General features: G+C 56.6%; 3 protein-coding genes across 9 annotated transcripts; 2 read left to right on the top strand and 1 right to left on the bottom strand.

The window, feature by feature from the left end:
* Positions 1-53: 53 nt before the first annotated feature.
* On the top strand, positions 54-4625 carry Irf3 (interferon regulatory factor 3). Of its 3 annotated transcripts, none has more exons than XM_048329827.1 (8): positions 54-225; positions 906-1078; positions 1959-2133; positions 2214-2284; positions 2449-2638; positions 2737-3117; positions 3707-3822; positions 4174-4625. In XM_048329827.1, exons 2-8 carry the CDS (start codon positions 914-916, stop codon positions 4339-4341), a joined length of 1266 nt encoding a protein of 421 aa, XP_048185784.1. In that variant the 5' UTR covers positions 54-225; positions 906-913; the 3' UTR covers positions 4342-4625. The 3 variants fall into 3 exon arrangements, with proteins under 3 accessions (XP_048185784.1, XP_048185783.1, XP_048185785.1); XM_048329826.1 differs by having other exon boundaries at positions 54-263; XM_048329828.1 differs by lacking the exon at positions 54-225 and adding an exon at positions 699-760.
* A 457-nt stretch (positions 4626-5082) lies between these two features.
* Positions 5083-16211, bottom strand: Scaf1 (SR-related CTD associated factor 1). Of its 4 annotated transcripts, XM_048329823.1 has the most exons (12): positions 15736-16193; positions 13967-14128; positions 13484-13597; positions 13237-13294; positions 12743-12837; positions 12402-12502; positions 12185-12300; positions 8071-10842; positions 7447-7529; positions 7001-7219; positions 5610-5738; positions 5083-5513 (listed from the first exon to the last, which is right to left on the bottom strand). In XM_048329823.1, the coding sequence occupies exons 2-12, from the start codon at positions 14036-14038 to the stop codon at positions 5322-5324; spliced, it is 3951 nt and encodes a 1316-aa protein (XP_048185780.1). In that variant the 5' UTR covers positions 14039-14128; positions 15736-16193; the 3' UTR covers positions 5083-5321. The 4 variants fall into 4 exon arrangements, with proteins under 4 accessions (XP_048185780.1, XP_048185782.1, XP_048185779.1 ...); XM_048329825.1 differs by lacking the exons at positions 13967-14128; positions 15736-16193 and adding an exon at positions 16200-16211 and having other exon boundaries at positions 13484-13596; XM_048329822.1 differs by having other exon boundaries at positions 13967-16193.
* Positions 16212-17801: 1590 nt separating this feature from the next.
* On the top strand, positions 17802-22468 carry Rras (RAS related). 2 transcript variants are annotated; one of them, XM_048329834.1, is made up of 7 exons: positions 17821-17990; positions 19230-19233; positions 19871-19954; positions 20066-20168; positions 20273-20381; positions 21921-22039; positions 22119-22468. In XM_048329834.1, the coding sequence occupies exons 1-7, from the start codon at positions 17838-17840 to the stop codon at positions 22201-22203; spliced, it is 657 nt and encodes a 218-aa protein (XP_048185791.1). In that variant the 5' UTR covers positions 17821-17837; the 3' UTR covers positions 22204-22468. The 2 variants fall into 2 exon arrangements, with proteins under 2 accessions (XP_048185790.1, XP_048185791.1); XM_048329833.1 differs by lacking the exon at positions 19230-19233 and having other exon boundaries at positions 17802-17990; positions 19867-19954.
* The last annotated feature ends 3395 nt before the right edge of the window (positions 22469-25863 follow it).

The following is a 25863-nucleotide window of genomic DNA, read 5'->3' as shown; positions in this document are numbered from 1 at the left end:
GAAGTCCGAAAAAGGGCTTGAGGAGGTGGGGGGTGGGGGGGCGGAGGATGGACTCGGATTTTCCAATCCCACTTTTGGTTTTTCGAGCTTGTCGTCCGAAACATGAGAAAGTTTGTATTTCAAGACAATCGGTCGAAACGGAAAGGCCCTGCGCTGTGAGGATTAGCTGACAGGAAGCGGGGTGCGCGGCTTCGAGTTTGACAACCTGGAGTCCCCCCAACCCGGGTGGGCCCTAGCACCGTGCGCGCCGCGACTCTCCCACGGTAGGGAAGGCGGAAGAGTTCGAGGGCGAGTCGGCAGCGACTGGGCGGATTGAGAGACAGAAGGATGGGACGCCCCTGCATCTGGAGGGACCGTCAACCAGCTGGCACTGGGATCACCAGACAGCGGGGAGGGAGGAGGGGAGGGGCCTACACGGGTGTGTGTGGGGGGAAATCTCTGCAACTGGTAAGCAGAACATTCGGGAAAATGGGGCGTGTCCTGCAAGGAGGCTGTCTGGGGGAGGTTGTGGAGAGAGAGCCGGCCTGCAGATGTGGGGGGGGGGTGTCTTCTGTAGGGCAGGGGGTTTACATCGGGGCAAAATTGGGAACCGCGTCTGCTCAGCAATCGCGAGGGGACGGGGCGCCATCACCTGCCTTGGATGACGGGAGGGAGGGGTCTACACTGGCAGCAACGAGGGGCCGCACGAGGAAGGACGCCGGGGGCATCAAGTGGTGTCTGCATTGGACCTGGGGCTAAGAGAGAGTCTCTAGAGGATGGAGTGAGTGAGCAGATGGGAAAATGGGGCGGGGGGGGGGGAAGCGTACTTCGAGGCGCGCGCGGGCGAGAGAGACCGCGACCGAGGTGATGGGTGTGGAACTCTCAGGCCCGGTGGGCTCACGAGGCCGCCCGCATTCTGCGCCTAGGCCGGACCATGGGAACCCAAAAGCCGCGGATTTTGCCCTGGCTGATATCGCAGCTGGACCAGGGGCGGTTTGAAGGCGTGGCCTGGCTGGACGCGAACCACCGGCGCTTCCGCATCCCCTGGAAGCACGGCCTGCGGCAGGACGCACAGCTGGTCGACTTCGGGATCTTCCAGGTGCCGGGCCTGCGTCGCTGGGCGCGGGAAACCTTGGAGGGCTGGGCTAACTGCGAAGGGGCGGGGCCTCCGGGCGGGGTTAGCACGCTAGGAGCGGGCTCCTCTAACATGGATAGGATGGAGTTTGAACCCGAGGGGCCACACTGGCAAGTTCAGGGCCTGTTGGTGGGAAGCAAGCTGGGATGCTACCGACAGGGTTGCAGTGCTGGTCCTGGGATTTGAACTGAGAACCTGAGCCCAGTCCCTTAGCTTTTTGTTGTTGTTTTTTTAACTGGTCCTAGAAGTTGAACTCAGGGCCTAGGTGGTCGGTGTCCCTGAGCCTCTTTGCGCTCAAGGCTAATGCTCTACCACTTGAGCCATAGCTCCACTTTTGGCTTTTTCTGAGTCATTTATTGGATATGAGTATCACAGACTTTCCTGCCCGGGTTGGCTTCAAACTGTGATCCTCACATTTCAGCCTCCTGAGTAGCTAGCATTACAAGAGCCACCAGTGCCCAGCCAATCCCTTAGATTTTTTTTTTTTTTTTTTTGCCAGTCCTGGGGCTTGAACTCAGGGGCCAAGCACTGCCCCTGGCTTCTTTTTGCTCAAGGCTAGCTAGCACTCGATCATTTGAGCCACAGCTCCACTTCTGGCATTTGGTGGTTAATAGGAAATTAGAGCACAGGCCTTCCTTCCCCAGCTTCAAATCATGATTCTCAGGTCAAAGCCTCCTGAATAGCTAGGATGCAAACGTTGAAAACTAGAGGCAGAGGTGGTGGTAGAGATGAGGGAGGATGTTGGGGCACTGAGAATGTGTGTGTGTGGGGGGTCTTGCAGAGTTGGAAAGTCCTGTGGCCTGTGCTAGGGGTCTAGGAACATCTGGGTATCATTGTGCTACAGGCCTGGGCGGAGGCCAGTGGTGCCTACACTCCTGGAAAGGATAAGCCAGACCTGCCCACCTGGAAGAGGAATTTCCGATCTGCTCTGAATCGGAAGGAAGGGTTAAGGCTAGCGGATGACCGGAGCAAAGACCCTCATGACCCTCATAAGGTCTATGAGTTTGTGGACTCATCAGGTGTGCCAAAGCAGAGTTTTATATGGAGGTACTGAAGGGTCTGTAGTGCCCCCCACCCCTGCTTACACCTCTCTCCACAGAGACTGGAGACTCTCCTCAGCTTGACACCTCTCCAGACACTGATGGCGGAGGCATTACTCCAGACATCCAGGTGACCTTGCACCCAATCCCCCTGCCCCTCAGCTTCTACCCTATCCTTATCCTCTAGGCCTGCTCAGGCCTTGTCCTCTCCCCCAGAGCCCCATTTCATCCCCTCCAGCCTGCTATCTGCCTGATCCAGAAAAGCCCGTTGACATGTCTCTCTTCTTTCTTCAGGAGGACCTCCTGGAGATGCTGGGTGACATGGCCTTGGCTCCACTCCCACAAGAAGGGGCCTCAGGCCTGGCTGTGGCCTCTGAGCACTACCCTCTGGTCTTGTTGAACTCCAGCTTGAATAACTGTATGCCATCCCAAAACCCAGCCCCCCGTGGTAACCCACTGAGGCAGCTGTTGGCATCTGAGGAACGTGAGTGCCACCTATGGGGTGGGAGGGACTGCGGTGGAACAATGGCCCTCACTCTGGCCTCCTCCATCTTTCTCCTCCTTACTGCTGCTGCTGGTCAGAGTGGGAGTTCGAGGTGACCGCCTTCTACCGAGGCCGCCAAGTCTTCCAGCAGACCGTCTTCTGCCCCCAGGGCTTGCGGCTGGTGGGCTTAGAAGATGTGAACCAGATGCTGCCTTGGCAGCCAATAGCACTGCCAGACCCAGAGGTATCACTGACAGACAGGAGAGCGAAGAACTTCGTGAGGCATGTGCTCAGTGGCCTGAAGGGTGGTGTGGCTCTGTGGCGGGCTGGGCAGCAGCTGTGGACCCAGCGCCTGGGACACTCCCATGCCTACTGGGCGCTGGGGGAAGAGCTGCTCCCCGACAGTGGCCACGGGCCTGACGGTGAGGTCCCCAAGGACAAGGATGCATGCGTGTTCAACCTAACACCCTTTGTGACCGGTGAGCCCCCCGTGTGGGAAGCAGAAGGCATGGTGGCGAAGGGAGCTGGGGCAGCACAGGGCTGAGCACAGGGAAGGCTGCCCCTGTCGTGGTCATCACAGCAGTGCATTCCCAAAGAAACAGAAGGGCTGGGGTGCAGCTTAGTGGCGCAGTGCTTGCTTAGCACACACAGGACCCTGTGCTACATCCCAGCACCAAAAACATCCGGACAGACACACAAGACAAATTCCCAGCTGGAGGAGGTGGCTCAGGCCTGTAATCCTAGCTACTTGGAAGGCAGAGATCAGAGAATCAGGGTTCAAAGCCAGCTCCTGGGCACAAAGTTCAGTAGACTCCATGTCAACTAATGGCTGGGATTCTGGATGGACAGGGGGAGGGGAAGTCAGCCCCATGTTCCTCCCCCACCCCCACACAGGAGGCCTCCTTTCTGATGGGGAGGAGGAGCACAGGTTTATGCCAGAGCTGCAAGGACTTTCCTCAGACTGGCAGCCCATTTGTGGTAGCAAAGGGCGATCACTATAGGAGAGAGAGACTGGGAGTGGGTACAGGGTTTTCTTCCCTTCTCTGACTCTTACTTCTGGGCCTTTAGATCTCATTTCCTTCATGGAAGGAAGTAGACGCTCACCGCGCTACACTCTCTGGTTCTGTGTGGGAGAGGCATGGCCCCAGGACCAGCCATGGGTCAAGAGGCTCGTGATGGTCAAGGTACCTACTCTCCTGGGCTCCTGGGCTGGCAGGGGGTCTTACCTAGGGAACTACAACTCCCAGGATCCCCCATGGGAAAGGACATTACAGGTCTCAGGCATCACTAGTTGTTTAGTGATCTCACTACAAAGCCTGATTTGACACCTTTAGACCCTATGGGAGTTGGCAGACCTCTGTCTTCAGTCCCCCATACAGGTAGCTGTTCAACGCTAGGGATGCTGGGCTCCCTTGTGGGAAAAACTAGTTCCCAGCATGCCTACAGCTGGTGCTTTATTGTAGGTTGAGCTAGGGGCTGATGGGAGTGGGTGAGTGGGTGGTTTCCTTGACTGGGCTCCCCCACTGCTCCCACAGGTTGTTCCCACATGCCTCAGGGCCCTGGTGGACTTGGCCCGGTTGGGGGGAGCATCCTCCTTGGAGAACACTGTGGACCTGCACATTTCCAACAGCCAACCCTTCTCGCTCTCGTCGGAACAGTGCAAGGCCTACCTGCAGGACCTGGTGGAGGACATGGAGGTCTAGGCCCCTGGAAGCCCCTGGCCTGAGCCGGCTTGGACTAATAAAGCAGTTCCTGCTATAGCCAGTGGGTGTGTCACATTGGGGGGGTCCCCGGGCCATCTGTCCGTTTACCTGTGCAGCAGTGCTTGGCAACCAGGCACGGTGCAGGTGACAGCTGACTTCACCCCCTTTACCTTGCCCCAGAGACCTGGTGGAAAGTGAGGTCACCCAGGACTCCAGGGTTGCACTAGGGTGGGAGCCCTGCCTTGCCTAGGAAGAGTTTGCTTGGATCCAGTTCCACTGGGCCCCTTTCTGGCCTCAGCCTCGGGTTCTTTTCTGGACAGGGGTGCTGGGCTTGCAGTTCGGGGTAAGTGGCGATTAATGGGAGCCATGCTGCCTGACTGGCCCACTAGGGCCCTTGCTGCTCTGCTCCATTCCCCCGGAGCGGATTAGGTTCAACCACCAGCAGCCTCACAGGACTGTGAAAAAGCAATCAGCTCAAAGGGCTCCTGCAGGTGGGGCAATTCTAGCGCTGGTCAGGGGGCCTGGGACCCATCACGCACTTTATTCACAGCCTGTTACCTCACTTCAGCACCTGTGTCCGTGATTCTGACACTGTGTGAGGAAATGCGCTGAGGGCATCACACCTGCCCAGCAGTCTGCACTCCTGCTCCCAGCCTGACTCACGCAGAGCCTCCTAGGCCCTGCCTTCCATCCCCCAAATTTGTCTCTGAAAAGAAAGGGCTAGCATTATGGGGCTGGGACTACATTTCATGAAATCTTTAATGAAACTGGGAACTGGGTACGAACAAGGAAGGGGCAATGGGGCCAGCATGGGCACGAAGGAGATGGGCAGGAGGCTGGGCAGGGCAAGGGGCTCTCCTCTTCCCTGCAGCAACCCTCCCCCAGTCATCCCACTGATGGGGGAGGGGAGTGGGGAGGTGGAGCCATAAATATGTCCAGAATCTCAAAGAGGCAAGGGGCAGAAGGGATGGCTGGGGGTCTCAGAGAGGGGGCAGGGGCAGGCCTGGGCCACCCTTGTCTGGAGGCCCTGGCTCCTTGGATGGCCGGGGGGGTCCTGGGGGATCCCCCGGCTTGCGCCCGTGCTTGCGGAAGTAGCGGTAGCGTTGGACGTAGGCCCGCACCAGGTTGCTCACCTTCACTGGGTTGATCTCCCCACTTTTGCTGTGGCAGATCTGGGGGGTGGGGGTGTACAGCTGGAGTTGTAGACAGGGTCCCCTCCTCCCTGCACCCCCTCCCCAGCCCACATGCCCCTTGGCCACAGCCCCTACCTTGTGTACGGCCTTCCGCAGAATGTCCTTGTACTCCTCCTTGGTGATGTCCTTCTTCTGGTAGTACGGCTTGATGGCCAGCTTCACCTCCTCCACTGCGCGCTCCTGGGTGTGCAGCTTCTTCAGATACTAGCAGGTGGGGATCAGGCAGAAGAAAGGCACAGAAGCTCCTGATGAGTGACTCCACTTACCTCTGCCTCCCTGGCCACCCAGATGCTCCAGGAGGCGTAAGTCCTACTTAGGGTCTGCCCTGTGTTTCCATTGCTGTAGCTGCCCAGGCCCAAGCATAACAGGACCCATGTCTCCCACCCTGAGTCTGGCTGGAGATAGCAATAGCCAAGCCATTACGACTTGCATTGTTTTGCTGTTTGACTGGACAAGGAAGCCAGACAGTCAACACGTGCTAAGCAGATGCTTTACCACTGAGCTATCACCTCAGGCCTTGTTATCTTTCAAATAGGGTCATATTTATGCACAGACTGGCCTATATCTTTACCTTCCTGCTTGTATTTCAACTATAACTGGGATGGCAGGTACAGGCCATAGTGCCCAGCTTTGTTTTGTTTTGCCAGTCCTGGGGCTTCGACTCAGGGCCTGAGCACTGCCCCTGGCTTCTTTTTGCTCAAGGCTAGCACTCTGCCACTTGAGCCACAGCGCCACTTCTGGCCATTTTCCATATATGTGGTGCTGGGGAATTGAACCCAGGGCTTCATGTATATGAGGCGAGCACTTTTGCCACTAGGCCATATTCGCAGCCCCTAGTGCCCAGCTTTGGTTGAGATAGTTGCACCAACTTTTTGTGCCAAGGCTGGCTTGAACTGTGATTCTCCTGATCTATGCCTCCTGAGTAGCTAGGGTCCCAGCTGTGAACCACTGTATTTAATTTGGTCTAGCCTTTGGTTTGGTAGCAGGGATTGAACTCAATGCCTGGCACTTGCTAGGAATTTTACTGCTTGAGACACACTTGCAACTAACTTTACCTGGGCCACTCAAACTTGAAGTCTTCTTGCCTCTACCGGCTGGAATTAAAAGCCGACACCATGATGGCCAGCAATTACAGTGCTTACTGTGTCTGCAGCAGGAAAGTCTACAGTAAGAGCAGCCCAGGGGGGGACAGGGCCACGAGTCGCTGACAGGCGGTGCTATGGTTAGAAGCACAGCATCAGGGGCAGCAGCCATCTGTGCTCAGGCTAGCAGGGAGGGGTGTCAATAATGAGTGTGTAGGTGTAGGTGGCTCTGAACATGCGCACATACACACATACTAGACAGATAAAGATATGTAACTTCCTTTAAATTTGCCCAGAACCCTTTCCTAGTCTACCATGTCCAAAGTTCATCTCTTCCTGCTGAGACTATTAGTGATGGGACCCACAACCTCCAGGTTAGCTCACCTTGTCTGTGTCCCCACGTCCCTCTGAGCTGCTGCTGCCTTCTCGCTTGTCAGAAGAAGCTGCCAGCCCCGTGGGAGTGGGAGGGGTGGAGCCGCAGCCGCCCAGAGGGAGGCTGCCAGGAAGCAAGTAGCTGGAGGGGCCAGGGGGCAGACCCAGAGAGGTGGGTACAGGAGCTGGGGTCACCCCCAGGCTGGAGGGTGGCTTCCGGTGGCTGAGGATCTATGGGAAGAGAGGGGAGATAAACAAAAGGTGGTAGGGATAGGGGAGATGGGACTTGTACCCCTGTCCCCTGACGTTCCCAGTGACTTCCCAACGGTCTAGGATAATGGGCTCCTCTTCCTGCCAGTACCTTGGCCCAGAGGCCTGCTAGGAGTTGTAGTTTTCTCCTAACCCCAGGCAATGGACAAAACAAGGGGCTGTGGGGACTCTTCCCCATGGGAGCCCACCTGGTTGGTGGCCTGGATCAGCTCCTGGGCCTTTGCTCGACTTGCCAGGTTGGCTTCTTCCATCTTGAAGAGAAGTGCAGTCACTGCAGGGGTCAGAAAGGTATGAATGTGGGAATGGGAAGAGGGACAGGAGAGATGCCCCTCACCTAGCCACCTGCTGCCACCCCTCACCCCTGGTCCCAGGACAGGGCGGAAGGCTTCACAAACAAGACAATGGGGCCTCAGCCAATCATCCTGTACCCTCAAGTCTCCAGGACTCCTGGAACAAGGGTCACAGTGACCAGACGGTGACGGGACTGATATCCTACCCTTAACCCACCTGTGGGTTAGCCCCCCCTGCCCTTAGCCCACCTTTGTCTACACCCCCATCACTCCTAAGGGACATGTTGCCATGCAGTACAAAAGTAATCTTTTCTGCTCCCCTGCCCTGGCCCAGCTTAGTGGGCCTCACAGTCCTGGGCTTCCCCCAGAAGCCTACACTCAGCCTTCTGGAAAGCTGCAGCCCCCTGTGGCTCTTCAGTTCACATCACAAGGTACCTACTCCAGGATATCCCCACCGCCTTCATCTGTCACCATCAGACCCTTTCTTCCCTCTGTCACCTCCCCTCCACCAGGGACACTCACAGGCCAGGACACCACTGGTTGTGCAGTCCACGCCAGCTGGCAGGTTCCAGGGCATGGGTGGGGGCAGCGTGGGCAGTTGGGAAACACGGGCAGCCGGCCCATCCTCTGCCCCTGAGTCTCCCGCTGTGGACCCCGCGCTGGGGGCAGTACTTGGGGCAGCCGCAGCTGTGCTGGTGGCTGTGGTGGTTGCAGGCTGCTGTTCCTCCTCTTCCTCCTCCTCTTCTTCCTCCTCTTCTTCCTCCTCCTCTTCCACCCCACCCCGGCCCCCAGCCTCCTCCACTGCTTCCTCAGGCAGGAAGGAGACCTCGGGGGTCTTACAGCTGCTGTCCACAGTCTGGGAGTCGGGGGTGAGCGCAGGAGGCGGAGGCGCCGCCTTGGGCGGCGGGGTGCTGGGGGCCTTGGCTGCGCGCTCCTCTCCTGACCAGGACGTCTCCTCGCCACCCTTGGCGCCCGCCGGCTGGCTGCAGCTGTCGGCCTTGGACTTCTTCAGAGCGCCCGGGCCGCTGCCCGCGCTGCTGCCTCCACTGCGGGCCTTCTTCCGCGTCTTGGACGGCTTGGTCTTCGCCTTGGTCCCCTTGGCTTTCTTGGCCCCGGCCTTAGCCTTGGCCTTGGTCTTTTTGGGCTTGGTGCTGCCGGCGGCGGCCTTGGCTGCGTCCGCAGGTGCCCGCTCCTCGGGCTTGAGGAAGGGTGAGCGGCTCTCGCGGTCGCGGCTGAACTTGACGGCGATGGAGCCGGGACCCGCGGTGTCCTTGGCCGGGGTGGTGCTGCTGACGCCCTCGCGGATCAGCACGGCCACCTTGGATTGCAGCTTTACCTTCCGCGAGGAGCAGGACGATGAAGACGACGAGGAGCCGGAGCCGCTGCTGGCGGCGGGCTTTGGGGGCCCGGCGGGCGGCGCCGAGTCCTTGGGCCGCGCCTTTTTGGAGGCTCGGTCTCGGTCGCGGTCGCGCTCCCGGTCGCCCGCGTCCAGGCCCTTGCGGCGCGAGCTCTTGTCCCGCGAGGACGAGGTGGCGCCGGACCCCGCGCGGCGCCGCTCCTTGTCGCCGCCCTTGCCCCGCTCGTCTGCGCTCAGCCCCTCCGAGTCGTACAGCACCTCGCGCCGGGGGGACGTGGCGGGGCCCGGCGAGGGCCCGCGGGGTGAGGGCTTGTCGGGCCGACCCACCGTGATGGTCCGCTTGATGGCAAAGAGGTCGTGGTCCGTGAGGTCCTGGATGGAGGGCGGCACGGCGCCCCGGCGGCGGCCCTCGCGGTCGGCCGAGCCCGAGGAGGGCGCGGCTCCTCCGGCCGGCTTCTCGCCCCCGTCGGCCGCCCGTTTCTCGCCCCGGGAGCGCGAGCGCTTCTTCTTCTTCTTGCTGCCGCCATCGCGGTGCTTGCCCCGGTGCCGCTCCCGGCGCGAGGACGACGACGAGGAGGTGGCGGGGGGCGGGGATGCCGAACGCCGCCGCCGGCGCCGCTTCTCCCGTGATCGCGACCGGCGGCCCCCGCGCCGGTGGTCGGAGCTGCGGGAGCGGCGGCGGGCGGACCGCGAGCGGGAGCGGGAGCGGCGGCGGGTGGAGGCTGCGGCGTGGGAGCTGGTCTTGCGGTCGCGGGAGCGGCGCTTCTTGCTGTCCCAGGGCGAGGTGGGGGCCGGCGGGGCGGGCGGGGCGCCGGGGCCCGGGGCGGCCTCCTTGGTCTCACCGCTGCGCTTGCGCTCGCGCCGGGACTTCTTGCGTGCCGGTGGGCCGGCGCCAGCCGCGGGGGCCGGGGCGGCCGCCGGGGACGGCGAGCGCTGGCGGTAGCGCTCCCGCCGCTGGGTCAGGATCTTCCGGCGCAGGTCCAGGCCGCCCCAGCGCGCGTCGGCGGCGGGCGGCGCGGGTGCCGGCTCCCCCAGGTCCACCTGCAGGGCGCCCTCGCCGTCCGACTCGGCGTGCAGGGACAGGAAGTCATCGCCCTCCGGTGCGCGGGCAGCGGGTGGCGGCGGCGGCGGCGGCGGGGCGGGCGCGGGCGCTGGCGCGGGAGCCGGAGGAGGCCGCGCAGGCCGCCCGCCAGCGCGGAACAGGGGCAGCGCCAGTCTGGGCTCCTCCTCGGGCTGCACGATCTCGCCCTCCTCAATCTCTGAGTCCGTGGGGGGCAGCAGGGGGGGCGGCAGCGCGGCCCCGGCCGTCACCACCTCCACGGAGACCTTGCCTTCCCGGCAGGCCTCGGCCTCAGCACCCACCACGAAGACGCGCCGCCGGGTGGCTCCCTCCGCGCGGGTGGAGTCCGCCTGGGGCGGAGTTCCGGGCGCTGCGGCGGGCGGCTGGGGGTCGGGACTGGGGCTCTCGTCACCTGGGAAGTCCTGGCTCAAACTGTTGTCATCGTAGATGCCAGCCAGGGTCTCTGAGATGCGGCTGATGCTCTGCGACAGACCTTCCTCTTCCTCTTCTTCCTCCTCCTCCTCCTCCTCTTCTTCTTCCTCCTCTTCCTCTGGTGAGGGAGTCCCCGCTGACGAACTGGGGTTGGAGCCAGTGGGCTCGAAGGGGTCATATTTTTGCTCAGGAGCAGGCGGTGGGGAATAGGCCTCATCGGTGGGGTGGAAGGGGTCATAGATGTCAAATCGAGGGGCAGGTGGGGCTGGGGGTGCTGGGGGAGGAGGAGGTGGAGGAGGGGAAGGGGAAGACGAGGAGGGGGAAGGGGAAGGGGAGGAGGAGGCAGAGGAGGGGGCAGGTGGTGGGGCGGGGCCCCCATCCCCAGTGCCTAAGGTGAGGAGGTGGCGGGCACAGACGGGTGGGGAAGAGTGGGACTGTGGAGAAACTGCAAACAAACAGACAGAGAGCTTGGTCAGGGGCACACTAGCTCCTCCCCGGCCAGGAGCAGAGCGGCACCCATCATGGCCCCAGATGCACAGGTCCCCTGCACTGCTATGAAACCAGACACTGCCTACCTAGGAGGTTTTGGTGAGCCACCGGGAGGATGCGCTAACTCCATTGTAGGAGCTGCAACCCATAGGCACAAAAAGAAAGTGGGGCACACAGCTAGACAATCTTCCCCAAAGATAGGCATCAGAATGAGGAACAGGATGTGCGGGACAGGTCAGTATGGCCCCAAGCCTGTACTCCCAGGCCACAGATAGAGCCTGGGTTGACCTCACATGTTACACACTGACCCTCAAGACTAGGAATCGGGCTGGGAATATGGCCTAGTGGCAAGAGAGCCTGCCTCCTATACATGAAGCCCTGGGTTCAATTCCCCAGTACCACATGTATGGAAAACGGCCAGAAGTGGCGCTGTGGCTCAAGTGGCAGAGTGCTAGCCTTGAGCAAAAGGAAGCCAGGGACAGTGCTCAGGCCCTGAGTCCAAGGCCCAGGACTGGCAAAAAAAAAAGACTAGGAATTGCTCAGCCCAAGGGCAGTGATGTCCCCCCAGCAGAATGGGGGGTTTGGGCCTAAATCCACCTCCTGACCCAGAACCTTGCCCTGCGTCAGCTCCTTCTTGCAGGAAAAAGATTCGAGGTGGGCTGTCACCTTGTGCACTCAGGGAGCAGATTCTTCCACCATGAACAACAGGCCTGGGCCTGCCACTAAGCAACCAACCAGGTGACCTCAAGCAAGTGACATGTCACTTTCAGACTGTGGCCCTGCACAGAGAGCCCTGGACACCACTGCTCCATACTCCATGGCCTTTAAATTAGCTACATCTGCACCTACACAGGCCTTGGTGTCTTTTTATCTTAGATATCTTGTTAGGTAGCCCATGCTAGCCTTGAACCTTGAGTCTCTGCCTCTGCATCCAAGCTGTATACACATATGACTTAAAAGTCATTGCAGTAAACTGCAACCTAATGTAAAAAATGTGATTTATTTATTTATTGCCAATCCTGGGGCTTGAACTCAGGAGCACTGTCCCTGAGCTTCTTTTTGCTCAAGGCTAGCACTCTGCCACTTGAGCCACAGCACCACTTCTGGCCTTTTCTGTTTATGTGGTGCTGAGGAATCGAACCCAGGGCTTCATGCATGCTAGGCAAGCACTCTACCGCTAAGACACATTCCCAGCCTACACGAAGATGTATGTCTGAAGGACACTCTGGCCATTACGACTAACAGAAGTTGTAATGACACCTGCACAGCCTGCCCAGCTCCTCCTCAGCCCCACATACCCGTTTTGCCTGTCCTCCAGGCCCTGAGACGGGGCAGCAGGCTGGGCACAGGGAGAGGGATGGGGTCCCTGTCCCCAATTCGGACCTCAGCCACCAGCTCCAGCATGTCTTCGCTTCTGCAAGGTAAAGCAGTGGCTCAGCTAGGAGGTGGGGGGGGGGAGGCAGGGTTGTGGCTCCCAGGTGGGGGAACTCCCACAACAGCTCTCCAGGTACTCACTCGCCAGGCCGCAGGTCCAGGCGACTGGGAACCCAGGTATCTGGGGGGTCCAGGGTGGTCACCAGCCCTGCAAGGAAGCTATCCGTGGCCATGTCCAACACCTAGAATGGGCCAGGAGGGGTTTCATGGTGCAAGGACCCACCAAATTTCCCCAGTTCCTAGCCTCTGAGGTTCTCAGACATGAAGCCCAAGAAAACTCAGGTATCAAATGATGTCCCTCATCCTGACTACCACCAATGCCCAAGATCTGGTATACAAGCCAAGCTACACTTCAACACTGCCCCTGCTGAGCGCCCCAGACCTCCAGACCCAGGACGACAGGCACTGTCCCCCTCACTCACAGTGGCCGTGTCAGTGCCCCCTGACTCCTGGGGCCGGGATTCTGACCGTGGGCTCCGACAGCGCCTCCATGGAAAGCCGTGACACCGCGAGCCATCTAGGGAGAGAGATCTGCATGAGGGAGTGGAGCAGAGGCCTTGGGGATAGAAGGAGCTGAGGCTGGGGCCAGCTCAGTCCCCAGGGTCTCCCAGGACCCCTGCATTTGGTCTCCAAGTACTGCTGGGCCCCTGGGTTCTGGGACAGGCCCCTCCTGCCTACTCCGGGTGCCCCTGCACCTACTATGGCTGTGCCTCCACCATGCTAGCCCAGTGTCCAGCTACTTCTGGGCTGTGACTAGGCCTCCCTGTTCTACACTGTGGGCCCCTCAAAGGCAGCCAGTGTGGGGGATACCACTAGCATGAGGGACAAGATGGAGGAGGTACCTCAGAGGCCTGGGACAAACTCATCCAAGAACAGAGACTGGGTGGGGGCTGAACAGAACCACAACCCACCATACCTTTATCACTCGGCAGATCCCCCTGAAGGGAGCTTCGTACAGCCTGCTGAATTGCTCGCTAGGGAAAAAAGGGTGACCAAGTGTCAGAGGTTTCCAGCTGCCACCTCTGCTCCTTGGGAAAGAACATTCCAGATACCCTGAGGGCCTGGTTCAAGTCCTGAGCCAAGATGCATACCCAAACATCCTTCCTCTAGTCCAGGAACTACACTCTCCAGCCCCTCCCAGGCTTTGGTCCCAGGAACCTCACCAGGATGAAGGCAGAAGGAGAAAGTGTGGGGTCTCTGTCAGGCGGACCATCTCCACGATCCTCGCCAGACTCCTCCGTCTTCCCTCGAGACTCATCTTCTTCCTCCATGGTCACTTGATAGACAAGAAGGGACAGTTTGGAGTAGAAACCAAGGAAGATGGGCAGAAGTACAGGACGGACCTGAAGACCTCCACCACTGCCTCAAGCAGCATCCTGCCTCTTGTCCACTTCACCCCTATCTACCCTGTCTTTGGGCCAGCGCAGACTGGCAGGGTCTAGACTGACCCTCTGCCCTTCTGCCTCTTTTGGGGGCTTTTTCAACATCCAGCTCCCTAGCTCTTCCCCTTTGTCCCCTCACAAACCTACCCAAACTTCTGCACCTTGTTCCCTATTCTCAAGGGACGGAAACCCAACAGTGGGGCTCTTTGGTGTTGTGACTTCAAAGAGTTCAAAGGAGTAAGTTCCACAGTCTGATAAACCCACCTTTCCCAAACAGGTAGGTGCCAGTGTGCTGATGGCACGGAATGCCAGGTACCACACAGCTTCACACAGCATCCATCGTCCTCAGTGATGAAGGACTGAGGAATGTTTATATACATGCACAAGGTGGAATCTGACAGAGAGACCTGCAAGTCCAGTAGGCCACTTGTAAAAGGCGTACTGTCACCAGCAACCCATTGGGGCACTTGCCAATCACCCAGATGCCTATCCTGTGTGGTCAAAAGCCAAGGAAATTCTTGGATTTCAGTGCCCAATCAGGCATCTTCAGGCTGGCGAACATCTTGATTAGGGCTTCAGAAAATAAACAGTACAGCTGGAATGTTCCACTGCAATTAAATCTGCTACTTTGAAGACAATATTCAACCTCCAAATTCTTAGAAAGTCCAAACTCCCTAACTCCGTATTACCCAAGTGTGCATGTTTGGAAACAGCCAGGGCAGCATCTGTCCTCAGAGAATGGCTGAGAGAATTCAACACCACATCCTTCTTAGCATAGCCTAATTGTCCAATACACATTAACTGTGCTGGCTTATTAGTTCTGTGTGCCCAGGTTTACACTCCACCTATCTCCCCTATTCCTTGCTCGTACACCTGCAAAGAAAAGGCTTCAGAGCCCATTTCAGTCATGGCATAGACTGTCAAGCTAGGCCTAAGCTTCTACATTCACACACTCATACCGCCAGCTCTCCACACTGGGAGGCCTCAGCATACCTCCGGTAAACCTGCTCCACCCAGACAATCAATCACATCTCAGCCTCTCCAATCAATACTCAATACCCTGCCCATCCCTGAGGCTGCTCTCCAACACCTCCAGGGAAGTACCACCTGCTTCCCAGAACAGTGACAGTCACAAATCAAACTCAAGCAAGATCCTCTGACTACAGACTTGGAAGTCCCCAAATCTCCTGCAGCACGCCAAGATTTGTTCCCACTCCTGTGGAGGAGACCTTCCCTCCACTCCTCAGAGCTTTTAGTCATTATAAGGCTCTACAGACACTGCTAGGTCCCTCTAGATCAATGGCTCCCTGTCTACAGGATCTGAGAGCAGTGTAAGGTTTCATAAATGACTGTTATAAGTAAGCATAATGAAAAATTCTTACCAAAGAGAAAGTAGAAATATCAATTATGGAGACTTTAATATTTGTTAAATCTACACATTGACATGTACTGGGTTTCAAGGAAAAATGTATTTCTTACTGAGGATCAAGGTCGAATGGCATTAGATAAGTCCAGATGACCCTACACACCTTCTGAGACCTACAAGAAAAAATTCTAGCTCCAGGACAAGGCATTTGTTTTCAAGCAATTTTCATTTGAATTACTTTCTGAAGGGCAAGTACATTTGAGCTGGGCAGAACGTCCAACGATCTCTTTTGCATTATTCTCCAAATACTTATTATATAGCCTCAAAAGGTATTTGAGTTTGCTCCAAGCATAAGGACTGAAATCCTGCAATCACATCAAAGCCACCTCAATGGTTTCAGGACCTTCAGATTTGATCCCAGCCTCCTGTCACCCAGATCAGACACTTTCCAGACCTTTGAGACCCATCTAGGCCTCTCAGTGCATCAGGATATTGGCCTCCCTTCCCTGGTGGGCACATCTAATTCCTTCAAGGTGGCCCTTTAAAGGGCTTTTTGACTAGCCCTGTGGTAAGTTCTTCCAGACCAATAAATGGCACCACATCTAGGGAGATGGGTCACAGCCTAAGACCAGCCCATGGAAACAATTCCCAGCCCTAACAGACATACCCCAGGTGCTCTAGGTGGCTCTGAAGATATTACACAGCGAATGCACCCCTCCTTCTCTCCGGGGACATAGCTCAAAACCTCAAGATGGGCCCCAAACCCTCAAAACAGACCCTACCCTACAGTCACCCCCATAAAAGCGATCTACAGCAACTACGACACGACCTAGGTCACCTATATGATGGAGGGCAGGCCCCAGGCCCGATCCAGGCCCTGTGGACACCCCTAGGTCTCTCCGGGACGCCCTAAGACGCCCCCTGGTACCCACAAACGCGTCCCGGGGCCCTAAGAAGGCCCCCCGCTCAACGCCAGGTTTCGCCACCGCTGACGGGTCCGAGACTGCTCCGCTAAGCCCTCCAGGCCCCCTGGCGTGTGCGGGTCACCTGGGGACAACTAGCGACCCGACTTCGCCCCGCCCACCCCGGTAGGCCCGAGTCCCGCGGCCCAGACCGCCGCCGCCATCTTACCCCGCCGCTCGGGCTGCGGCTCCGGCCGCGGCGCGGGGCGGGGCGGACTGGGGCGGGGCTCGCGAGCAGAGGAGGAAAAGGGCGCAGCTTAAGCGCCGCTGAGCTTGCCGGGATTTGAAGTACAAAATACGGTGTCCTGAAGGCCGGCAGGAGCCCAAGCGGACTCGGTTTCCCAGAAGTCAAACGAACACCTGGGGCCGGGCGCGCGCGACGCACTTCGGGATGCGTAGTCCGCGCGCCGCCTCCGTCGCGCGGGGACAGCAAAGGGGTGAGAGGTGAAGTGGGCGGGGCTGCTGTAGCCCGCGGTAAAGCCCCACAGTGCCCTGCGTGCGCGGGGGAAGGAGGGAAGAAAAAAGGGCCGTGGGACAGGAAGTGACGTAAACGCCCCGGCTGAACAGATCCCAGGGAATTGTAGTTCTCCGGGGTTAGCCGACCTGGCTGGAAGTTGCACGCCCCCATTCCCGAGTAGGGGCCCTGGAGCCTCCTCGATCGGGACAGAGAAATCCGAATTCTAAATGCTTTCACCCAGTTCACCCAGAAGAGTAAAGAATCCCAACTCTCTCCTCCCTTGGACTCAAGGATCTTAATTCTCTTTTCTAGGAATCAAATCGGACCCTCAGGCCATTTTAGGTCTCAAGCCCATATTAATTACGAGAAAACTAGAATTCAGGTTACCCCAACCCAATGCCCTCAGGTCCACAATCCTGGATTCTCAGCCTCTCCCACACCCAACAGTCTGGGCCCCTCGTTCTCTCCCTTGCTGAACATAGTAATAAAGACACACACACCCCTACACACACAGACCACCTCCCCAGGCCCCAGGAATCCCAATCTCCCACTCTAATCTTTCCTCGGGAGCCAGGTGTGTAGGCCATCAGCTTCCTCCCCCAAACACTAGAAATCCTGGCCTTAGACCCTTCGTGACCCGGCCATCCCGACTTGGGCTAGCTGGCTCATGGATGAAGAATGCAGTGATCTCACGGCCGCTCCCAGCCCCGTTACGCTGCTGTGCCCCTCCAGGGCCCCAGCTCCCCTCCCCGTCTGTCTCTCGTTTGGCTAGGACTGCGGGAACCGGAAGCCTGGGTCCCTTAACGGGCGGAGACTCCAGCTTCCAGCCCGGACAGTTCGAGAACTTGGCTAAGATCCCAGGAGAGAGGTGGAGCTTTGCTTTTAAGACCTGCTCGGTCCTCCGAGCGCCCTATATACGGCCACGCGCTAGTCGGCGAGCCCCGCCCATCAGAATTAAGACGTGAGAAAAGCCAAGTTTCAAGGCGTCCTTATTTGCATAGCCCCGCCCAGAAGGTCTTCTCGGCCCATCGGCCAAAAGAATGTGCCCTCGTTAGCATGGCCACGCCCACGTCCGCCCCGCCCCCTGAATGCGCGTGGCGCAGTTCAGGGTGAACACAGGTCCCTCATTAGCATATACCCGCCCCTCGGAATTCCCCTGTCTTCCCAGCCCTCATTAGCTCCCGTAGCTCCTCCCTCTCCTCGGCCTTGCCCATCTCTTAAGTGTCCCGAGACGGCTACCCTAGGGGCCGGAGCTCATGAATATGCAGCACCCTCATTAACGTAGCCCGCCTCTGGGTACCGCCCGGCTTCCCCGAAGGCGGTAGCAGAGGCGGCAGCAGCGGCAGCGACATGAGCAGCGGGGCGGCGTCCGGGACTGGGCGGGGGCGGCCCCGGGGCGGGGGACCGGGACCCGGGGACCCCCCGCCCAGCGAGACACACAAGCTGGTGGTCGTGGGCGGCGGAGGCGTGGGCAAGAGCGCGCTGACCATCCAGTTCATCCAGGTAGTGGGCCCTCGCCCGGGAGGGTGTCCTCCAGACCCAAACTTAGGTCCTTAGGGGGGGTCCCTGAGATTTCACTTTGGCCCATCACCGAGCCTCCTTGGAGGCCCTTCCGTCTTAAAAGATCCCCTCCGATTGCAACTCTCAGCTCGCCTGGAGACTCACCATCTCGCCCCCCTTCCTGTGCCCGAGATCCCCTTCCTCACGACTTGGCCCCGAGTTCCTCCCAGGATCACCCTAAAGGCTGAGCAGTCGCTCTTCATCAGACTCAACGCTCCTGGGGAATCTCCCAGCCCCTCAACTTATCGCCCCCCAAATCTCAGCTGTGCCCAGCATCTTTGAGATTTTCCAGACCTGCTTCTTGGCGCCTCCAGGGACGTTCCCCCAGAATCTAGTAATTTTGCCCTCCTCTTGGCCCCGAGGCCCTCTGGAGCCACCTCATCCTGATCCTGAGGGGCACCCTCGAACCCTTTCTGGGAGAGGATTCTTCCCCTTACACCCAGATTTAAAAAAAGCCTGCCCCAAGCCATTACCCTGGCTTACCCCCTTCTTCCAGACCTAGACCTCAGGCCCTCCCACCACACTCCATCCCAAAGAAATATCAGTTTACTTCTCCCTCGTGAGTCTCCTCTATTCTAATTCCTGTACATGGCGGACCTGCCAAGTGGTCCCCGGCTGGCTGGCCCCCAGGTCTCACTCGTTAGCTTCCAAGGATGTGCTCTGAAGCCACGCCCCTAATCCCCCTCTCTGCTGTGAGCCTCGCCTAGGATCTGCTCCTTACACCCTCCTCCCTTCAGATCCAGCCCTCCCTTAGCATCCCCTAGCTGACAGGATGCAGCGTTCAGACCTCGCTGCCAAACCACTTCTCCCGAAATACTCAGGAAACCTTCACCCCATGCCTCCTTTAAAGGACACCCTTCTGATGTCAGAGAAACCCTAGAAAGCTCTGTGTATCCTAGAGGGCACCACAGAAGCCCCTGGCCTGCAGACCAAACAAGAGACCCCCAGCACGCTAGCCAGCGCAGACAGGGAACCCTGCTGCGTGGTTAGGCCCCAGCCCTGGGCCTCCTGCACTCAAAGGCTGACCCAGGGCTGGCCAGAGGCCTGGCAGAGACTTCGAGACCCAGGCAGGAAGGGAGGGGCCGAGGGGAGGGTGGGGCGGCCTCTTAGAGGTTGGATTGGAACCGGGACCTTCCCCTGGGAGGAGACGGCTGAAGGCAGCCTCTGGGGGAGGAGGGAAAGAAGAGGGAAGAAGAAAGGGGGGAGGAACGGGAGAGGGAGAGATGACAGGCAGGTACTGTGGACAGTGGCTCCCAAAAGCTGATTACTTACTATAGCTAAGCTAAGCAATATGTTAAATGTTCAACAAAAATGTCCTTTCATCTCACAAGGATAGGTGTGCTGTTCTGGTTTTTTTGGTGTGTGTGTGTGTGTGTGTGTACTAGGCTTGAACTCAGAGCCTCAGTATTATCACTTAGCGTTTTTTGCTCAAGAGTTGTGCTCTCTGGAACACTAGCTTGTACCACATTTCCATTTGGGCTTTTGGTGGTTAGCTGGACATGAGTCTAACAGACTTTCCTGTCCAGAGCGGCTTCCAACGTCAATTCTCAAATCTCAGCTTCCTGAGTAGCTAAGATTACAGGTGTGAGTCACTGGCTTCACATCCTTCTTTTCCTATTGGGACAAAAAGCTTGGAGAAGCAAAGGGCTGGGAGGAGGGGGCCGAGTCCCTTAGTGGATGGAGGGAAGAAAGACACAGAGAGAAGGAACCAGAGGACAGAGAGGATGTGTGGAGGGGTGTAGCGAAGAAATGACAGGGTGATGCCACCCTCATCTTACCAAAGTGCTCCACTAACCATGACCTCTCTCCATTCTCCAAGTCCTACTTTGTGTCTGACTACGACCCCACCATTGAGGACTCCTACACGAAGATCTGCACGGTGGATGGCATTCCTGCCCGGCTGGATAGTAATGGCGGCAACGAGTGGAAAGGGGACAGGGGCTGAGGGCTCCCAGTGGTGCTGTAGTGGGGGTGAGGGGGGAGCCTAATCCGCATGGCCCCCATCTCTGTCTCCACAGTCCTGGACACGGCGGGCCAGGAGGAGTTCGGGGCCATGCGGGAGCAGTACATGCGTGCTGGCCACGGTTTCCTGCTCGTGTTCGCCATTAACGACCGTCAGAGGTGCCAGGAGTTGCCAGTGGGGCAGAGCTGGGGGAGGGGAGGGCACGGGTTGGGGGACCAGGTTGACGTACCCCAGGGTCTTATGCCTGGGACTTCTCTCCCAGTTTCAACGAGGTGAGCAAGTTATTCACACAGATCCTCCGGGTTAAGGACCGTGATGATTTCCCTGTGGTGCTGGTTGGAAACAAGGCGGATTTGGAGTCACAGCGCCAGGTTTGGGCTTCCCCCTTTCCCTGGGGGCCCCATCTGGCACCTCTGCTGAGGCCTCCTTCCTCAACATCTTCCTCTGGAACCATTGCTGCACCCCTCAATTGGATATGTCACCCCTAGTTGGACAGTCTAGCCTTCTCAGCAGATGACATTTCCATCCACTCCATGGAGGGGCTGGCTAACTTTTTTTTTTTTGGCCAGTCCTGGGGCTTGGACTCAGGGCCTGAGCACTGTCCCTGGCTTCTTTTTGCTCAAGGCTAGCACTCTGCCACTTGAGCCACAGCGCCCCCTCTGGCCATTTTCTGTATATGTGCTGGGGAATTGAACTCATGGTCTCATGTATAGGAGGCAAGCACTCTTGCCACTAGGCCATATCCCCAACCCTGGCTAACTTCTTGATCCTTCCCTCCCCCATCCTCCCTCACCTCCAGCGGGGGAGGGGAGGCTCCCCTGTTCACAGAATTGCTGGGTGTCCATTCTGTATTTGTTCCCTCCTCTCCCTGCTCCCATCGTTGGTGTGTATACACAGATGGCATGGTTGGCACACAGAGGTCATCTTTTACATGAAGCCCAAATCAGAGCTCTGCTTGCCTAAAAATAGGCTTATTTCTTGCCAGCCCACCTCCTAGTTACAAAACACAGGTACAAAGCTTTCAACTCAGCCGGGTGCTTGTAGCTCATACTTGTACTCTTAGCTACTCAGGAGACTGAGATCTGAGGATCACGGTTTAAAGTCAACCTGGGCAGAAAAGTCACTAGAAGACTCTTTTTTTTTTTGGCCAGTCCTGGGGCTTGGACTCAGGGCCTGAGCACTGTCCCTGGCTTCTTTTTGCTCAAGGCTAGCACTCTGCCACTTGAGCCACAACGCCACTTCTGGCCATTTTCTGTATATGTGGTGCTGGGGAATCGAACCCAGGGCCTCATGTATATGAGGCAGGCACTCTTGCCACTAGGCCATATCCCCAGCCCTAGAAGATTCTTATCTCCAATGAACCACTCAAAAATCAGAACTAGAGCTGTGGCTCAAAGTAGTAGAGCGCCATCCTTGAGCAAAAGAAGTCAGGAACAGTGCCCAGGCCCTGAGTTCAAGCCCCATGACCAAGAAAACAAACACAAAACAAAGCTTCCAATTCCTCCTCACACAAATGGCATCCACCAATGATCTTTCTGGAACTTTCCCTCAAGCCCCCTTGCAGTAGTTCACAGTGTGGCCAGGCGCCAGTGGTTGATTCACATCTGTAATCCTAGCTGCTCGGGCAGCTGAAATGTGAGGATCATAGTTCAAAATTAGTCAAGGCAGGAAAGCCGATGAGACTATCTCTAATTAACCACCAAAAAGACCCAGAAGTGTCACTGTGGCTTGAATGGTAGAGGACTAGCCTTGAGCAAATAAATTTAGGAATAGCATCCAGGCCCTCAGTTCAAGCTTCTGGACTGACAAAAAAAAAAAAAAAAGCACACAGCATGCTTACCGTCTTTTCTAGCTAGGATCACGTGGGAAATAAGGACCCCAGTCTCACCTCTCCCCCACCTTTCCTTCAGGTCCTCAGATCTGAAGCACTGACTTTCAGCGCCACCAACCACGTGGCCTACTTTGAGGCCTCTGCCAAGCTGCGACTCAACGTGGATGAGGCCTTTGAGCAGCTGGTGCGGGCTGTCCGGTGAGCCGGGTCCCCTTCCCCAGGGTCGTGTCCCCCACCCCCACCCCTCCAACTCCGACTCACCTGCTTCGCCCCACAGAAAATACCAGGAGCAAGAGCTGCCCCCCAGCCCCCCCAGCACCCCCAGGAAGAAGAATGGAGGTTGCCCCTGTGTCCTGCTCTAACCAAGCAAGAAGCTACCAGCACAAGCCCTTGGGACCAGCTGCAGCACCTCTCGCTGTGTGGCCTGAGGCCCTGACTGAGCCTCAGTTTCCCCCCCTGGGTCTCCCAAGATACATTACACCCCCTCACCCTTCTTATACCATTATATCGCCACTCTGTGCCTTCTGCCAATGCCTTCTGTCCCAACCCAAGCCCCTGGTGGGGTATGGGGCTTCTGGCCACCGCTGTGTATATACGTATATATATATATATCTATATCTTCTCCTTTAGAAAAAATAAACATCACTGCCAATACCAAGAGGCGCTTTTTTTTTTTTTTTAAAGAATGGAGCTGGGCACCAGTGGCTCATGCTTATAATCCTAGCAACTCAGGAGGCTGAGATCTGAGGATTACCATTCAAAGCCAGCCCAGGTAGGAAAGTCTGTGAGACTCCAATGAACCACCAGAAAAACAGAAGAGGAACTCTGGCTCAAAGTGGTATAATGCTAGCCTTAAGTGAAAAAGCTTAGAGACAGCACATAGGCCCTGATTTCAAGACCCACAAATAACAAAATAATAATAATAATAATAATTGGATGCAGTGACATACAACTAATCTCAGTACCAGGGAGGCTGAAACAGGAAGATCATGAGTTCAAGGCCTGTTTGGGCTACATTGCCTGACAGACAGGTTTTTGGTTTTGTTTCCTTCTTCTCTGGAAGGCATTAGAATTGCACTTTCCTATATGGTGGGCAGAAGCCACAGGTGGCTGGTTAGTGTTCAAATTTAATTAAAAACTCAATTCCTTCAGACCATAAAAAGTATGTCACAGGAAACTCCATGAGATTTGTATCTCCAATAAACAACTTAAAAAAAAAAAAGCCAGAAGTGGAGCTGTGGCTCAAGTAGTAGAGCGCTGGCCTTGAGGAGAAGAAGCTCAGGGGCCTGCCCAGGCCCAGAGTTCAAGCCCGAGAACCAGCAAAAACAAAAAGTACCTCAAGGGCTGGGGATATGGCCTAGTGGCAAGAGTGCTTGCCTCGTATACATGAAGCCCTGGGTTCAATTCCCCAGCACCACATATACAGAAAACAGCCAGAAGTGGCGCTGTAGCTCAAGTGGCAGAGTGCCAGCCTTGAGCAAAAAGAAGCCAGGGACAGTGCTCTGGCTCTGAGTCCAAGGTCCAGGACTGGCAAAAAAAAAAAAAAAAAAAAAAAAGAACCTCAAGAAATCAGTAGTGAACCAGGGCTATGGCTGACTTAGTGGGTGAGACTTATAACATCCCTATCACTGCAGAAGGGGCCATATGACAAATTTGTTCTGGGAGGTTCCACAACCTTGGAGAAAGGCCACTGCTACATACCCTTCCTGCCCCTTTACCCTTTTCATCTCCAACGTATATTAAGGCCTAATGGCTGGAGAGGCAGGCCAGTGGCATGGTAACCAAACAGCCCTATACTGTTTGGTTCTATAAAATTTCCCAAATAGGGTCGACATTGGAATCGAAGGAGCTCCTTGGGGGTGAGGGGGCAGAATTGTGGGGACCCCCTGCCCTGAAACTCAGGCCCACAACAGATGCTTGTCACCAAAGGTCTTTGCACATGCCAGATGCCAGAGGCTCACACCCGTCAGCCTAGCTACTGAGGGGCCTGAGATCTGAAGATCATGGTTCGAGGCCAGCCTGGGCAAGAAAAGTCCGTGTGAGACTCTTATTTCCAATTAAGCACAAAAAAAAAGCCAGAAAGAGCTGTGGCTCAAGTGGTAGGACACTAATCTTAGGCACAAAAGCTCAAGAATAGCTCCCAGGCCCTGAGTTCAAGTGTTAGACTGGCATTGAAAAAAAAACAATAATCTCTGCACACCTCAGATGCCCTTTTCAATCCAGGCACTGGCAGAAGTGAGCTGCCGGATTAAAACCCGGACAGAAGCTGGGGTGCAAAGTTGCTTAGCGTGGGTGAGAGGGGTGAACCCTGGGAGCAGGGTGAGAGCCTGTTTTGCACTAGGTACTCAGGGTTAGTGACCAGGGCCCTGCAGTCTGTTCCGTCCTCAAACCATGAATGTTTGTCTGTGTTCCAGATAAACACATTATCCCTTTCCGGTTTTCATTATCACAGAATGCTTGGCCCAGGCTCAACCTTCCGCCCTGGGAAGAAACCCAGCTCCAATGTATTGTGCTATGTGTCCCCCCCCCCACCAACCAAGAAGGGACCCACCCCTGCCTGCCAGGAGGGGGTCATCTTTCTCTTTTACCCAAGGCCCAGCTGGGGGTGCCCTGTGCCAATCTCTGCCCAAAGGCACACACACTGACCAACACAGACACACACAGATACACCAACACAGCCTCCCCTACATTGTGTAGTGGGGTCACATTCTTGGCTGGGCCACCCTGGGTCTTACAGAACCCAGATACACACCGAGATGCTGACAAGTTACAGCTTGCCCCCAGAAAAAAGACACCAAGCCTCACAGACAACTGGCAGGCCATTTTTGGAAGATCCATTGCCACTGCTATGCCAGAACTTGGGAGACAGTGAAAGGCTGAAGTGGCCCAGCTGGCACCTCCAGCTTCTGGCCCTTGGCGCTTGGCAATGGTTCTATGTCTCCTTGCCTTGAAGTCCGTGCCTCTTTCTTACGTGATACTGGGGCTTGAACTCAGGGCTTTGTGCTTGCATGGCATACCACTTGGCCCATGGTTCCTGCCTAGCTTCCTGCAATTAATTTTGGATATAGGATATTGCAGACTTTCCTTCCTACAAGTGGTTTTGAATTGCCATTCTCCAAATCTCACCCTTATGGGGAGCGAAGATTAAAGGCATGAGCCTCCAGCCCCCCAATTTTCTTTCCTTTTTGCTGTGTCTCAGACCTCTCTGCCCAGCCTGCTGGGCAGAGTTCAAGCCCCAGTACCAGCCCAAACATAAAAGCCTTCAGTAGTATAGCTCTGGTCCAAAGTGATCTAGGCCTTGAGGGGGTCCTTCAGCAGCACCAAAAGCAAACAAAAAACCAACCCACGGAAGTGGCTCTGTGGCCAGTGGTAGAGCACTAGCCTTGAGCACAAAGAGGCTTGGGGGCAGTGCCCAGGCCCTGAGTTCAAGCTGCAGGACTAGAAAAACAAAAAGCCAACCCAATTAGGTGCTGGTGGTTTACAAGTCAGGTGACTGAGAAAAAGCCAGCAAGGGAAGGAAAGTCCGTGAGATTCTTATTTCCTACTAACTACCACCAAACTGAAAGTGGAGCTGTGGCTTACTTAAATGTGGTAGAGCACTAGCCTTGAGCAGAAAAGCTCAGGGACAGCACTCAGGCCCTCAGTTCAAGTTCAAATTCCATGAATTAAGAGGGGTGGAGGGGGGATAAACTGGAAAACAATCTCACATACTTTTTCCATCAAGATGGTACTAGTAGCTCACACCTGTAACCCTAGCTACTCAAGAGGTTGAGATCTGAGGATTCGGGTTCAAAGCCAACCCAAGTAGGAAACTCCTTGAGATTCTTCTAAGTAACCGCAGAAAACCCTATGTAGCACTGTGGCTCATGGTAGTAGAGTACTAGCCTTGAGCAAAAGAGCTCAGGGACAGTGCCCAGACCCTGAGTTCAAGCCCCATGATAAAAAAAAAAAAAAAAAAAAGGAACTTGTGGTGAAGTTTGTGGCTTGCTCCTAATGTACAGATCAGGACTCTTTTTTTTGTG

The sequence above is a fragment of the Perognathus longimembris genome, chromosome 20 (genome assembly GCF_023159225.1).
Source record: "Perognathus longimembris pacificus isolate PPM17 chromosome 20, ASM2315922v1, whole genome shotgun sequence".
In the NCBI taxonomy this organism is placed as follows: domain Eukaryota; kingdom Metazoa; phylum Chordata; class Mammalia; order Rodentia; family Heteromyidae; genus Perognathus; species Perognathus longimembris.
Note: the sequence above shows the minus strand (reverse complement) of the source record. Positions and strands in the feature narration are given on the sequence as shown.

Excerpts from the sequence above, each read along its gene's own strand:
- Irf3 (XM_048329827.1), top strand. The coding sequence starts at position 914 with ATGGGAACCCAAAAGCCGCGGATTTTGCCCTGGCTGATATCGCAGCTG. Across the intron at positions 1,079-1,958 it reads TCGACTTCGGGATCTTCCAG|GCCTGGGCGGAGGCCAGTGG; the intron begins GTGCCGGGCCTG and ends ATTGTGCTACAG. Across the intron at positions 3,118-3,706 it reads CCTAACACCCTTTGTGACCG|ATCTCATTTCCTTCATGGAA; the intron begins GTGAGCCCCCCG and ends CTGGGCCTTTAG.
- Scaf1 (XM_048329822.1), bottom strand. The coding sequence starts at position 14,038 with ATGCTGTGTGAAGCTGTGTGGTACCTGGCATTCCGTGCCATCAGCACA. Across the intron at positions 13,598-13,966 it reads CACCTACCTGTTTGGGAAAG|GTGACCATGGAGGAAGAAGA; the intron begins GTGGGTTTATCA and ends CTTGTCTATCAA. Across the intron at positions 7,220-7,446 it reads TGATCCAGGCCACCAACCAG|ATCCTCAGCCACCGGAAGCC; the intron begins GTGGGCTCCCAT and ends CTCTTCCCATAG.
- Rras (XM_048329833.1), top strand. The coding sequence starts at position 17,838 with ATGAGCAGCGGGGCGGCGTCCGGGACTGGGCGGGGGCGGCCCCGGGGC. Across the intron at positions 17,991-19,866 it reads TGACCATCCAGTTCATCCAG|TCCTACTTTGTGTCTGACTA; the intron begins GTAGTGGGCCCT and ends CCATTCTCCAAG. Across the intron at positions 22,040-22,118 it reads CAGCTGGTGCGGGCTGTCCG|AAAATACCAGGAGCAAGAGC; the intron begins GTGAGCCGGGTC and ends TTCGCCCCACAG.